This window comes from Denticeps clupeoides, chromosome 3 (assembly GCF_900700375.1).
Source record: "Denticeps clupeoides chromosome 3, fDenClu1.1, whole genome shotgun sequence".
Lineage (NCBI taxonomy): Eukaryota > Metazoa > Chordata > Actinopteri > Clupeiformes > Denticipitidae > Denticeps > Denticeps clupeoides.
Genome location: NC_041709.1, coordinates 12221435 through 12235324, shown reverse-complemented (window position 1 = coordinate 12235324; position 13890 = coordinate 12221435). Strand labels below are relative to the sequence as shown.

Here is a 13890-nt window from a genome sequence, read left to right as displayed (position 1 = left end):
TAGTCCTGTGGCTAAATATCTAATTTAATGAGTACAATTTCTGTTGTTGATTTTTTTTTTAATTGAGACTGCTTTCTGATGACGAAAAAAAAAAAAAACTAAATTGTGGCTGTTAGAAAACAATTTAAATATTTTAAATATAGAATAATAAAAGTGATATTTCATATCGCTTAATATGAATTAAACTAGATGTAACACAACGTCCTTTGACCGTTTGACCCCATCGCGCTCAGTTCCATCTGTATCCACCCGTCAGTCCTCATGATGAACCCTCCCGCAGGAGCGCACGCCCGGCCAGGATAGACGGACGGACGGACGGACGGACGGTAGAGGAGTGGGTCGCGTGGTGGAAGTGGATCCTCCGAGTTTCTCGTCCCGAGCTGTGGGGCGCGGCGCCGAACTTCGGGGAAACTTCTTCTTTTTTCTCCACCCCCCCCCCCCGTCGAGCCGGAGGAGTTGACGGGGCACCGCGACGCGCACCTCTCCGCCGCCGCCCGAGTCCGTCGGCGCTTAGCTATGCTAGCTGGCTAGCCCGCTCGCTGACTGGCTCCGGGAGCAGGCTAGCTGCCTGTTAGCCGGCGGTCCGACAAGTGTGCCTGCGTGTGGACCGGAGAAGTTTTTTTTTTCACGGTCGCCGTCCGCGCACACGCGTGGCGCGATGCGCGTCCGGACTCGCACGCGTTGAACGCGGACAGTCTCGGCAGCCGCCTGCGGTTTTGTATTTTTTTTTTGGACTGGACCATGGAGATCTCGCAACTTTCCTGGTCCGGCTAAGCGAGCTAGCTAAGCTCGTCCGCGTTAGCCGCCAGCAGCGGTAGCCCGACGGGGCAGCCGTGGATGAAGACTTTCCCCGAAGTCCCTCCCCTCACCCTCAAACTTGTCCAAATTGTGAAAATACGAGCCGGGGTACCGGCACCCCTTTATTTACCCACAAAAGAGGTAAAAGCGTGCGCGTAGGAAGATGATTGCGACGGAAGACGGGGGCGAGGAGCCCGAGCCCGCCCCACCGGAGACGCGGGCAGACGGCGCGGGGCAGGCGGAGGGGAGCCGTCCTGCGTTCTGGTCCAAGCCGAGGACTCGCCTCCCGGGCCCGGTTTCGGCCACGGACTCAGCCGTGTACTCGTTGGTAGGTGGGGATCCGAAGACGGGGCCAACTTCGTACTTTCCCAGGGAGGGGAGCAGGGCGTCGGGCTGCCCGACGGTGGGAGCAGGCAGCCGGGTGAGTTTGGATGGGTGCTGCACCGCCCAGGACTGCGAGGTCAGGAGCGCGAAGAAGGAGTATGAGGAAGACGGCCAGGAATACGAGGAGGAGGAGATGGTCATCTCCCTCACCTCGCCGCCACCCAACCAGTAAGTTCTGGTTGGAGCTGCATCCGCAACTCTGACTGAACTGAATTAACATTTACATTTAGAGCACTTATCAGATGCCCTTATCCAGAGTGATTTACAATCAGTAGTAACAGGGACACTCAGGCCTAAGTATCTTACTCAGGGACACAATGGTAGTAAGTGGGATTTGAACCTGGGCCTCATAGGCGAGTGTGTTACCCACTAGGCTACTACCATCCTTAACTGATTAACTGGTATTTTTTGGACAGGTTGTGATAGTCCACAATGAAGACCGGTGTGGGTTTCATTTTTTTTTAGTTTTTTTTTAGTTTTTTTTGTCTTCTTGATCAATCAGATGATTTGCATATGTTAACAAACAAGGTCTGATCTGCATTTTTATAAGGACCGCTAATGTTGTTCCTTATGGTGACAGGTGGTATCATGGGAAGCTGGACCGGACGATGGCAGAGGAGCGACTGCAGGTGGCGAGGAGCCCGGGCAGCTACCTCATCCGGGAGAGCGACCGACGGCCTGGCTCCTTCGTTCTCTCCTTTCTCAGCATGACCTATGTGGTCAGCCACTTCAGGTGTGTAACGCCTAGGCAAGCGTGCTCCTTCCTAAATGAATTACGGGATTCTGTGTGGTAAACTGAACGTGTGTGTGTGTTGTGTGCGTTTTTTTTTTGGGGTTTTTTTTTTGGGCATGTGTAGAATCATTGCCATGTGCGGAGACTACTACATCGGTGGACGCCGTTTTTCCTCCCTGTCAGACTTGATTGGTTATTACAGCTACATCTCCTGCCTCCTCAAAGGAGAGAAACTGTTGTCACCAGTGGCTCCTCCAGAAGTAAGTATGTCCTTATAAAGTGAATATGAAACACTGCTTTTTAATGTGTGTAATAATTTTGGGCTGTTTTGTGGTAGTACAATATATGCTGAAAGCAATGGCGTAAATAGGTGCAGTGGTGGCCTAGCGGTTAAGGAAGCGGCCTCGTAATCAGAAGGTTGCCGGTTCGAATCCTGATCCACTGAGGTGCCACTGAGCAAAAGCACCGTCCCCACACACTGCTCCCCGGGCGCCTGTCATGCCTGCCCACTGCTCATTCAGGGTGATGGGTTAAATGCAGAGGTGCCTGTTAAATGCAGGGCGCCTGTCATGCCTGCTTTTGTCTTCGGGACAGACAGTGCACGGCGATAGGATTTTGCTCATCGGAGTTCATGGTTCTTTTAGATTTAAGTGTTGTGCAGTACTTCCTGTATATTGACTTTAAGTTGGACTGGTTAGCCTGATTGGCAAAGTTGTAAATTAAGCACAGCTATTTCACTACGTTCACTTCTTTATAGCCAGTGGAGCATCGCAAAAGAGTGCGTGCAATCTTGCCTTACACCAAAGTGCCCGACACACATGAGATCAGGTGGGTTCCTCATTAATATCATTAATAAATCATTAATACCATATTTTAACATGAGTATCTTCATATTTTTTTTGGTATGGTTAAAACACCATTAATGGTAAAAACGTATTAATACGTTAAAAAGTATTAATATGAAAAAAATATGATTTGCTTTGTCAGTTTCCTGAAGGGAGACATGTTTATTGTCCACAATGAGCTGGAGGATGGCTGGATGTGGGTGACCAATGTTCGCACAGAGGAGCAGGGCTTGATTGTGGAGGACTTGGTTGAGGAAGTGGTGAGTGAACTAAATCATGTCTGTAGACCACAGTAATGACATTTTAAGATGTCTTCCTTAAAATGTGCTGGATGTCCCTTTTTTATAATAACAAATTGTACTGTAGTACTTTATAAATATTGTAGGATTTTATTTTTGTGATCTTTTTGTAATGCTACTTGATGTATTGAAGGGGAAAGAGGAGGATCCCCATGAAGGTAAAATGTAAGTCTGTATTACAGTAACATTTATTCAAAATAGATTAATTTGCCATTTATTGTTTTCATTGATGAACCATAAAATTAAAATGCAGTGTTCTTGACACACTTTCTTTCCTAACAATATTCATCTGGCTTCTTACAGCTGGTATCATGGGAAGATCAGCAAGAAGGAGGCTTATAATCTTCTCATGACAGGTAGTGCAGTGCAGTTAAGTGTTTTTTTTAAACTGTTATCTCTCCACATGCTGAACATTTTGTGCTCTTTCTTCTCTTAGCCGGCCAAGTGAGTAGTTTTTTAGTGAGGCCTTCAGACAGCACACCGGGAGACTATGCCCTCTTCTTCCGCACCAATGAAAACATCCAGCGCTTTAAGATCTGCCCCACACCCAACAATCAGTACATGATGGGGGGAAGATACCACACCAGGTAAAGGAATTATTTTATTTTTGCTTTTTATGATTGGCTAGGAGGCTGAATGTTAAATACTGAAATTATATCATCACAGAGGGAAAGGCTGGGGATCATAAATCTTTGTGCTTCATTTTTGTTGTGTTACATTATTTATTACTAATGTATTGAGGTTTAGAGTGAATGTTTTAGGGGAGTGTGTGAATTGTTTTTATATAGAATAGGAAATTAGTCATTCGATGGCTGACAAAGCCAATCAATGCACTGTGATTTTCAACACATCAAGTCCAAGAAGAGGATTCTAATATCAGAACTGTTGGGCAGCAGTTATGTTTGTAGCTTGTTAGAACTAGGGCTGTAACACACGATTTTTTAAACTATTAATTTTTACGATGCAGCTAATTCATTTTTCCTAATCGTTTTGATTTTATTGTCTATTATTTCCAATTTTTTTGAGGATATTTGACTAATATAGCAATTTATAAATTCTAATTTACATATCAGAAATTCTTGTCTAGAAGATGACTGTGTTGCACATTTTATTCACGTTTATTGTTCTTAAAATAAAAAGTCGTGAAGATTGCACGCGTTGAGTGCTGTCAGAACGCCATTTTTTTACTAGCACAAATATGTGTGTAGAAAAGCCACCCTGCTTTAGGTGATTCATGAAAAGATGATGTAGGGGTTTTACAGTTTCCCGGTACTCCCAAACCTTTGAAGAACGAAGGCATTTCATGCATTACTCGCATTACTTCTGCTCACCCACGTCGATTTTGCGTATGAAGAGTGCAGTGTGAATTGTGCAGTGAAACCTTTGCTTATTGCCCACAGCATTGATGCCATCATAGACCATTACAGGAGAGAGCAGATTGTAGAGGGGTATTACCTTAAAGATCCTGTGCCTGTCCAGGTAAATCAACTCTTACAAATTTTGCTAAATTTAAAAGTTAAATGAATGATTTTGTTGTTAAAAATGTGGTTTCTGTTATGAAGAACGGTTGACTTTTGTTTATTAATGTATTCTTCTGTTCCCTGGGTAATGGCTCATCAGCACCAGCAGCAAGTCATCATGGATGCTGTAGACAGCAAAGACATCTACATCACCATCCGCCAAAAGACTAAAGGTGCATTTTACAAAAACATTGTGAAGAAAGGATACCTGCTTTTCAATAAAGGTATTTGTTTTTCATCCGGTCAGTTAATTATTTTTCAAGTCGTGTTTCGTTGAGGCTGACTTGAACATTGTCACAGGTAAAGGAAAGCGGTGGAAAAATATGTACTTCATCTTGGAAGGAAATGACTCCCAGCTCATCTACTTTGAAAGTGAGAAAAGAGCTGCCAAGCCAAAGGGGTTAATTGATCTAAGTGTGTGCTCTGTGTATGGTGTACACGACAGTATGTTTGGCAGGTAAGAAACTAAATTTTTTTTAGTTTAACTTCTGTCACAGTGGTTTCCTTCACTTGAGTGCCTGTCCTCATTTATTTGTTCCTACTCAAACATTTAGAGTACCGGCAGTCCTGAAATATTTTCAACTGCCAAAGCCTTTAAACGGTCATATCCACCAACATTGTTTTGGAGAGCACAAAACCAACAGTGGTGGTGGCAACAGTGGGTCACAGCTCTTGCACTGTGAATTCAAACCATAAATGAACTCAATCGTCTAGTTCCAGTGTTTAAGTTCCTCAACGTTGTAAAATGGTTAAATTTCTTTTTCCATGTCCTTAGGCCAAACTGTTTCCAAGTGGTAGTCCATCACTTCAGTGATGAGCAGTACATCTTCTACTTTGCAGGCGAGACCCCTGAACAGGCACAGGTCTGTGATTGTTTTAAAGCAATCTTGCATCCTTTCCATGGATTAGGAAAATAAGCATTCATGTTTGGACTGGCTGGGATTTACGTTTGTAGCCGTTTAATGAGGATGGAATTTTTTTTGTTTGTTTGTATGAAGGATTGGATGAAATGTCTCCAAACCTTTTGCAACCACCTGAAGAAGCCTACTCAGCCACCCTCAAACAAGAGGCTTCGACAGGTAATACTTCAATATTGCTGTTTATGCTTGCATTGGGCATTAGTGGCCTAACAGGTAAGGAAATGGACAATTCCCTGTAATTGGAATGTTTCTGGTTTGAATCCCAAACCACCATGGTGCTGCTGAGGTGCCACTGAGCAAATCCCGGTCCCCACACACTGCTCCCCGGCCACCTGTCATGGCTGCCCACTGCTCACTAAGGGTGATGGTTAAAAGCAGAGGACACATTTTGTCGTGTCACCGTGTGCTGTGCTGTGTATCACAATGACAATCACTTCACTTTCACACTTTTTCTTGTCAACCAGAATTTCTACTTGTGTTGCAGGTTAGCAGTTTGCTCCTGACTGTGCAGGAAGCCCATAAGCTTCCCAGCAAGTATTTCACGAATGCTTACTGCAACATCTACCTGAACAGCGTGCAGGTGGCCAAAACCCAAGCACGAGAGGGCCAGAATCCAGTGTGGACAGAGGAGTTTATCTTTGAGTATGTTGCTTTTTTTTTTGCCCTTTCTGAAGTTCTCATCTAGAAGATGACTGTGTTGCACCTTTGCTTCTTTGCAAAATTTTCAGATGCAGAGATTGATATGTATTACCCTGAATGCCACATTCTGCATTCTATATAACCCATGACTAAACCTTTTAACGGTAGCCTATTATCAGGATAAAGATGCAATGCATAAACATCCATTTGAAATGATTAGTCATTGAGCAAGGCATGCCTCAGTCACTGCCACATTCCAAACTCGTTCATTTCTTAATTAATAGGACTCATCTTAATCTCAGTTACAAGGGTCAACATTAGCTGACTGATTTCTAATGCTGATGCTGCTTTTCTCACCAGTGACTTGTCAAGTGAGATCAACAGATTTGAGATCAGCCTGAGCAACAAGACTAAGAAGAGCAAGGAGAATGACATCTGTGAGTCCTGCTTCACCGTACCACTTATTCCTGCATTAGTGCATATATCATGTATGCATATTTTCCATTGTTTCCTTACAATTGTGCCGTTCTTATTCAAAGACCCCGAAATGTCCAGGAAAATGTGTTTGAGGCATCAGTTTCCTGTCACAAGGGCCTTCTCTCATTCGCGTAGCAGAGCATGTGTGTAATTGCTTTGTGCCATTTGGGAGTAGACTGTGCTCTTTGCCCACAGTGTTCATGCGCTGCCTGCTGTGCCGGCTGCAGAGGGGCCAGATGATTGACGAGTGGTTTCTCCTGAGCTCACATGTGCCCCTCAAGGGCATAGAGCCTGGCTCGCTGCGAGTACGTGCCCGATACTCCATGGAGAAGATCATGCCCGAGGAGGAGTACAATGACTTTAAAGAGGTAGTGTAGACCAGTTCAATTAACTTCCACTGAACCTCACGCACAGAGGAAAAGGAGCCTGTCAAAAATTAGGGTTCGCAGACAGACCTTTTGAGTGTCATTTAAAACCGTGGCATTTTGTGCTTTAGATGAGTGCAAATACTGATGTGCTGAATTGTTGTTTTACATCAAAGACATTCTATTCCAGCACACTTTCTTTCACGTTTTGTAAAAATTTTGTTTAGAATTTTACAATATAAAAATGCTCTGTAGCTAGACCAGCCGCAGGAGGGCTCAGATTGATGGCCATTGGGGAGGGTTGCAAAAATGTGTCGAGAAATGAATGCTGCCTTTAGACTGATGTAATGATCTGTTTTTTCCTGGATGCACACAGAGTGTGACTGATGCACAACCAGATAAAAGTATTAAAACTGTTACATTAGCCACAAGCACACAGCATGTCCCATTTGACAAGAAGCAATCAGTCAACAGGATGAAACCCACAAGGCTGTTATTCTGAAGATTAACATGTCTAATTAATTAAACTGTCTGATAAATTCTCTTTTTATAAAACTGAGTGTCTTTAAAGGTGGCCCCTGAGAAAATTATTTGGGGTCCACTGAGAGACGGAGTGATCAATGAATTGATCATTTTTGTTGTCATTGCACAGGGCACCTCATAATTGGTTCACAGGATTAATGTTACTATATGAATAACATTCAGCAAGAATAAATGCAAAATTAGGAGCTTTAGAAAAGAATTATATTAAAAACTAAATAGACAATAAAATAAACTATATGGACTGAGTTTACTTTTTGCTCACTTTCCTTTTATGGTCCAGCTAAAGACTTTATCAAAGAGTTGAGTTTAATTTTGTGTCCAAGACTGGTGCTAGACCCATCAGGTGTCCTCCACTAGATCTCTGACAGTATGGGGCAGTGGTGGCCTAGCGGTTAAGGAAGCGGCCCCGTAATCAGAGGGTTGCCGGTTCGAATCCCAATCTGCCAAGGTGCCACTGAGGTGCCACTGAGCAAAGCACCGTCCCCACACACTGCTCACTCAAGATGGGTTAAATGCAGAGGACAAATTTCACTGTGTGCACCATGTGCTGTGCTGCTGTTTATCACGTGTGACAATCCCTTCACTTTCACTTCACTATATGTTGTGAGGTGGCATTTCCAGGAATCTGATTTGTTTTTCCACCGTAGGTGCTTGATTGGATTGAACCCTTGAGAATTCATAATGCTGTCAGATGAGCGATGGACTTCTTTCATGCAAGACCCATTTTCTGTGTCTCTTATCTGTCCTGCAGCTGATTCTGCTGAAGGAGTTTCATGTCATTAATGCACTGGCACATGTGTGTGGGCAAGACCGCACTCTACTGGCAAGTGTTCTACTCAGGATATTCAGACATGAGAAGCAGGAGGCTCCACTCCTTCGGGCTCTAAATGATCGGGAGATCAGCATGGAAGGTAGTTATGTAATGAGTGATATATATATACAGACAGAGCATCAGTGAATTATTGACATTAATCTCATAATCAATGAATTCTGATGCAGATGTGGACTATTCTGCATCAGTGCCGTGCAGAATTATGAATGATGTTGAATGGTGATTTTGTGGCAGCGGAACACCTGATGCTGAGCCGTGACCACACTGATGGTCGAAATGAACGCAATAATCGTTTTTGCTGTGCTTTGTAGCTGTGTTCGATTGGTGTTTCACTGGCATTAACTCATCATTTGACACATGTTGGGAATTCGGCAGTCCGTCTCCAACAGGCCAGAAAAACACCTGGTTCAGACGTCCATATGATAGAGGCCTTAAGTATTATCTCACTGACTTACTTGCAAATGTAATTTAGAAAATATTATGGGATTCATTGATAAACGTAATCGAATCGTAAGACCTTATTCTTATTTATTAATGATTGTTTCTTATTTATTAATGATTGAAGTACTTGTACATATGATTCATATTATTTATGTAGGTAGTATGTCCTTACAGTATTGCAGTATATCATGATATAATACATTATTATCCCTGCTGTACACAATGTTCATTGCCACCCAATCAACAGCCATAATTTCAGCAGCCGACAACTTACATTCCATTACAGGCCAAGTTGTCAAATGCAAATCTGCGTCTTAGGATGAGTTTAATCACATTATAATTATGTAAAATCTTTTTTTATATTTTTATAAATGAGTGAAACAGCATTTCAAGATACTGTATGCCATGGATATTGTTGCATTGACATAAACTTATCTTGAATTTACATTTAAGGCATTTGGCAGACGCTCTTATCCAGAACGACTTACAACGTGCTTTCATGTTACCATCGATGAAGTGAATTGCTCTGCAACTATAGGATATCCTTTGTGAGATTTCCATTTCTGTCACATTTTAGAGGAGGCAACAACGCTCTTCCGTGCCACCACGCTTGCCAGCACATTGATGGAGCAGTATATGAAAGCCACAGCCACTCAGTTTGTTCACCATGCCCTGAAAGATACAATTCTCAAGATCATGGAGTGCAAACAGTCATGTGAGGTGATTAATTTTTGCTGACTTTAAAGCAATACTATGTGCTGGTTTTAAAATAAATCTGTAGCTGCTAATTACAGTTATAACACTCCAATACTGAAACAATGGGAAAGCAAGCAACAACTATGGCTGCATATTAATTATCCTAAAATTGTGCTCTCGGTTTGCGTCTCACCTCTGTCTAATTGAATTTCTGACAGGGTGTGCATAAGACACCGTTTCTTAATTTTCCGAGATGCATCAGAATTGAGAGAATTATTCAACCAAAATGTGGAATTCTTATCGCAGTACTGTTGCAGCTTTTTAACATTTAATAAAATCTGTCTTATTCCAGCTGAATCCTTCAAAACTGGAGAAGAACGAGGATGTGAATCTGAACTTGTCTACACTTCTGAGCATCGTGTCAGAGCTGGTGGAGAAGATATTTATGGCTGCTGAGATCCTTCCTCCGTGAGTAGTAAATTACTTTTTATGTCAAGCATCCTTAGACCAACATATGGACAAGTTTGGGCAGTCCTGGTGTTGTAATTTTTTAAATGCTCACTGTAACCTCACTGCTTTCATTTTGTCCTCATAGGACGCTGAGGTTTATCTATGGATGTTTACAGGAATCAGTGCAACAGAAGTGGCCTAATAATTCTACAATGAGGACCAGAGTTGTGAGGTAAAGTTACCGTTAATAGGAACGAGACAGAAAATTTAAATGGTGCCCTCTTTGTGTGTGCGTGTGTGTGCTAATTAAGATGAGGGAATGATAAGAAAGTGTTCAGCATGAACCTTCAGGACTGTGAAAACCATCCGCGGTATCTAATTTAAGATCGAGAAGCCGAGAGTGAAATGCTGCCATCACAGCAGAAGCTTTGGGGAGCCTCAAATGTTCAAATTTATACCGTGTTTGCTATTTTTTGTTTATTACATAATTTCACATGTTATTTTATAGTCCTGTGTCTTCAGTTGCAAATTTTTCAGTTGTTCTATAATATAAAAAATACAACACCATAAGGGAGTAGATTCATCCAAACTTTTGACAGGTAGTCTAATGGTGTATTGTAGGGGCAGTGGTGGCCTAGCGGACCCGTAATGACTATGTTGTTGGTTTGAATCCGAGAACTGCCAAGGTGCCACTGAGCAAAGCACCACACACTGCTCCCCGGGCCCTGTCTTGGCTGCCCACTGCTCACCAAGGGTGAGGGTTAAAAGCAGAGGACACATTTCGTTTTGTGCACAGTGTGCTGTGCAGTGCATCACAATGACAATCACTTCACGTTCACTTAGGTGATGTGATTCATTAGGGATGTGCTGGGTACAGTAAGAAATGCACTTAAAGTTGAAAACCAGACTCCAGTTATAAACTTGACGACGAGTGACTTGAAAAGTGACTATTTCCAGATGTCTCATAACAGCCTATAACAGCACATACTGTTCAGGATATTTACAGCACAGACTGAAAACATGATTACTCTTTAAGATGATGCTTGTAAGAGGTCTGTCCGTGGTATGTAATATTAATTTACTTAAAACACAAAAGTTCAGAGTTATTGGTTTATATCAGTAGCCTCCACAAATAAGCAAGACCACTTTTGGAGCTGCAGTACATCCTGCCCTCTGGTCACACACACACTGGCGCAACACTAATTCACAAGCTTCATAATGATGTAACCACCAACTCCTTTATCTCTGTTGGCATGTAGTGGTCTCATTAAAGCGGCCCAGTGTTAAGGGCCAACTCTAATGTGCACCGTTCTTCTGTTTCAGTGGGTTTGTTTTCCTGAGGCTTATCTGTCCTGCGATCATCAACCCAAGGATATTTAACATAATCACAGGTGAGGTCTACTGAAAAAAATCTTTTGTTCTTATTCTGTAAATTAATTGGTGTGTTTTCCTCTTGTCCCATTTGCAGATCCACCCTCACAGACCGCTTCACGGACCCTCACGTTGGTGGCAAAGGCCGTGCAGAACCTGGCCAACCTGGTTGAGTTTGGTGCTAAGGTACAGTAATTTTTGTATGGAACTAATCGTCATCTGAGGGAATTTGTGGATTTGGCCTTATACTCCCAATATTGAATGCTCAGATCCGGGTCCTGGTTCTCTGGTTACCTCCCTCTACACAGGGGCATACAGACCAGGTTTATTGGTGACTGAATGAATTGTATGTATGTGTGTGTCAGAGAGTGAATGTGTGTGTGCCCTTCAAACTAATTAAGAGAATTAAGAGGTTATGGGTATCAAGTAAGGACATTTTACTTCATTGTCTTTTATTATTAATATTTTTTTCAGGAACCGTACATGGAGGGTGTCAATTCCTTCATCAAAAGTAACAAAGACCGAATGATCTTGTTTTTGGACAAGCTTGGGGTTGGTCACATTTTAATTCTCATAATTTTGTTGAAAATTATGTAGTGTGTGAATTGATAAAACCAGATATTTTCCTTTTATTGTAGTGTAAACATACAATCAATTACGTGGTCATGTGATTAACAATTTCTATATCATTTTAAACTGCAGAACGTTCCTGAGCTCCCAGACACTACAGAGCACTTTACTACTGACCTGGCGCGCGATCTGGCTGCCCTCCACGAGCTGTGCATCAGCCACTCTGATGAGCTGCGAACCCTGAGCAATGAGCGCGGTGTCCAGCAGGTGCTGCTGCTGCTTCATCTTCGTTTTTGCCATTGTCTTTCTTTTTGTGCTCAAGCTTTCATCAAATCCTTCCTCGTTCTCATTTTCTGTCGTTTTAATTGCCTGATCATTTCAGAAATGCATAATAATTACTGAAATGTTAATAAATAACATGAGCACATTTTTTAAAAAGCTAGAAGTCTGTTATGCAGGGTCAGGGTTAAGATCAATTTGCCACACTTGGTGACTACTTTTTCCATTGCTTAGATTTTAATGTGAAGCTCAAGATACAAATTGTGATGTGCATTAAGCATGTCTGTGATTGAATTGGTGATTTGTTAGCTTAGTATGTCCCAGCTTGTTTTGTTGAAGTTGTAATATTCAGTGGTGGGTTTATGAATCCAACCTTTTTTTTTTTTTTTTTTTTGACTGAATTTTTATTCTCTTTTTACAGCATGTCTTGAAAAAGCTCCTGGCAATCACAGAGCTCCTGCAGCAGAGGCAAGGCCACTATGCACCATCCAACAGCAACCGATAGGCAGTGTGCTTTTCCTCTCACACACAATGGGTCCTGTCTGTTTGCTAATTAACCAAGCTACCCCTTTATGCAAATGAAGCTTCAGAGATGCAATATGCAAATGCTATGGCAAGGGCATGTAGTGTCTTCTTCCTTTGTGACTGAAATGTGAGTACACGTAAATATACATTTGTTGCCAAAGTGTGTCGTTGTAGGTTTGATATTTGAATGTTAAAGAAATGAAGGCCCTTTGTGCCTTTTTTTTTTTTAATGGTTTTGAGGTGTGATCTCTTGATCATGAGGTTATACTCACAAGTGCTCATATTTTTTCAATAATTGTATGTTGTCTTTTTCTATTACTCCCTTATATAGGAAATGTATATCACAGAAAGAAAAGTTATTTTGTATCAGAATGGCTCTCAGCTGGAAAATTTTTTGATGGGATTTGAATGAAAAATGTTCCCCATGGTGGCTGATTGAGTTTTCTTTCAAAGAAACTGATTTTATCTAAGCACTTGCACTCATTAAAAAAATAATTTTGTAAGATACTCTCAGTGATACTTTTTGCTAATGTATTTTGAAATAAATCAGAGTGCAATTACAATTATGTGTGTTTATTTCTCTTGTGCTATTTACTGAGAAATAATGAATATCTTCTAGTTGTTTATCTAGGTCAGTTCATTCATGCAAAGATGGACAAATTGTGATTTAGGTTGAGACCTTTTAGGGTTTAAGAGTCGTTCACATTTTCAGCGAACCTACAATGTGCAAACGTCTCAGTCCCTCCACTCTCCTGCCTTTCCTGCTAATCTGCATAAACATGCGTAATTTATGAATAATAAGTGTTTCGTGCATTCAGTGTGGCTTGCTCATTTGCATATCACCAATCACCAAGGCAGTACAATTTTGTTGCCAGTCTGCTCTAATCATCCAGCCCTTAACCAGAATCCAAAGACAAGCCGGTACGTATCTCTCTATTCGTTTGATCTTGCAAGAAAAACAATCATGTTATGCTGTCATATATTTACATATTAGCAATTTGTAAATTAATAGTCTATAATTAATGCTTTATGAGCATTACTTAAAGAGATGCTCTCAGATTTATTTCTTATGTAATTTTACGTTGTGGTGTTTACTGTTGTAAACCGGGCCGTTGTATCCGTTTAGAATATATGCTGCAGTGGGTCTCGGATTTGTTCACATCCTGTCTGAAATGTCACACTGATATTAAGATGCATCCCATG

General features: G+C 41.8%; 1 protein-coding gene across 1 annotated transcript; it reads left to right on the top strand.

The window, feature by feature from the left end:
• Positions 1-261: 261 nt before the first annotated feature.
• rasa1b (RAS p21 protein activator (GTPase activating protein) 1b) lies at positions 262-13250 on the top strand. The gene is made up of 25 exons (XM_028973744.1): positions 262-1350; positions 1763-1915; positions 2040-2175; positions 2673-2743; positions 2903-3020; positions 3193-3224; positions 3363-3415; positions 3496-3646; positions 4460-4538; positions 4680-4803; positions 4880-5036; positions 5355-5442; positions 5578-5658; positions 5984-6141; positions 6499-6575; positions 6811-6983; positions 8275-8434; positions 9374-9516; positions 9845-9960; positions 10088-10174; positions 11266-11333; positions 11411-11499; positions 11788-11865; positions 12016-12150; positions 12584-13250. Exons 1-25 carry the CDS (start codon positions 962-964, stop codon positions 12665-12667), a joined length of 3000 nt encoding a protein of 999 aa, XP_028829577.1. The 5' UTR covers positions 262-961; the 3' UTR covers positions 12668-13250.
• The last annotated feature ends 640 nt before the right edge of the window (positions 13251-13890 follow it).

What these genes read in the sequence shown, in the direction of transcription:
- rasa1b (XM_028973744.1), top strand. Translation starts at nt 962, where the DNA reads ATGATTGCGACGGAAGACGGGGGCGAGGAGCCCGAGCCCGCCCCACCG. An exon ending in CAAACAAGAGGCTTCGACAG is followed by an intron (nt 5,659 to 5,983) that starts GTAATACTTCAA and finishes CTTGTGTTGCAG; the next exon opens with GTTAGCAGTTTGCTCCTGAC. An exon ending in TGTTTTTGGACAAGCTTGGG is followed by an intron (nt 11,866 to 12,015) that starts GTTGGTCACATT and finishes TTTAAACTGCAG; the next exon opens with AACGTTCCTGAGCTCCCAGA.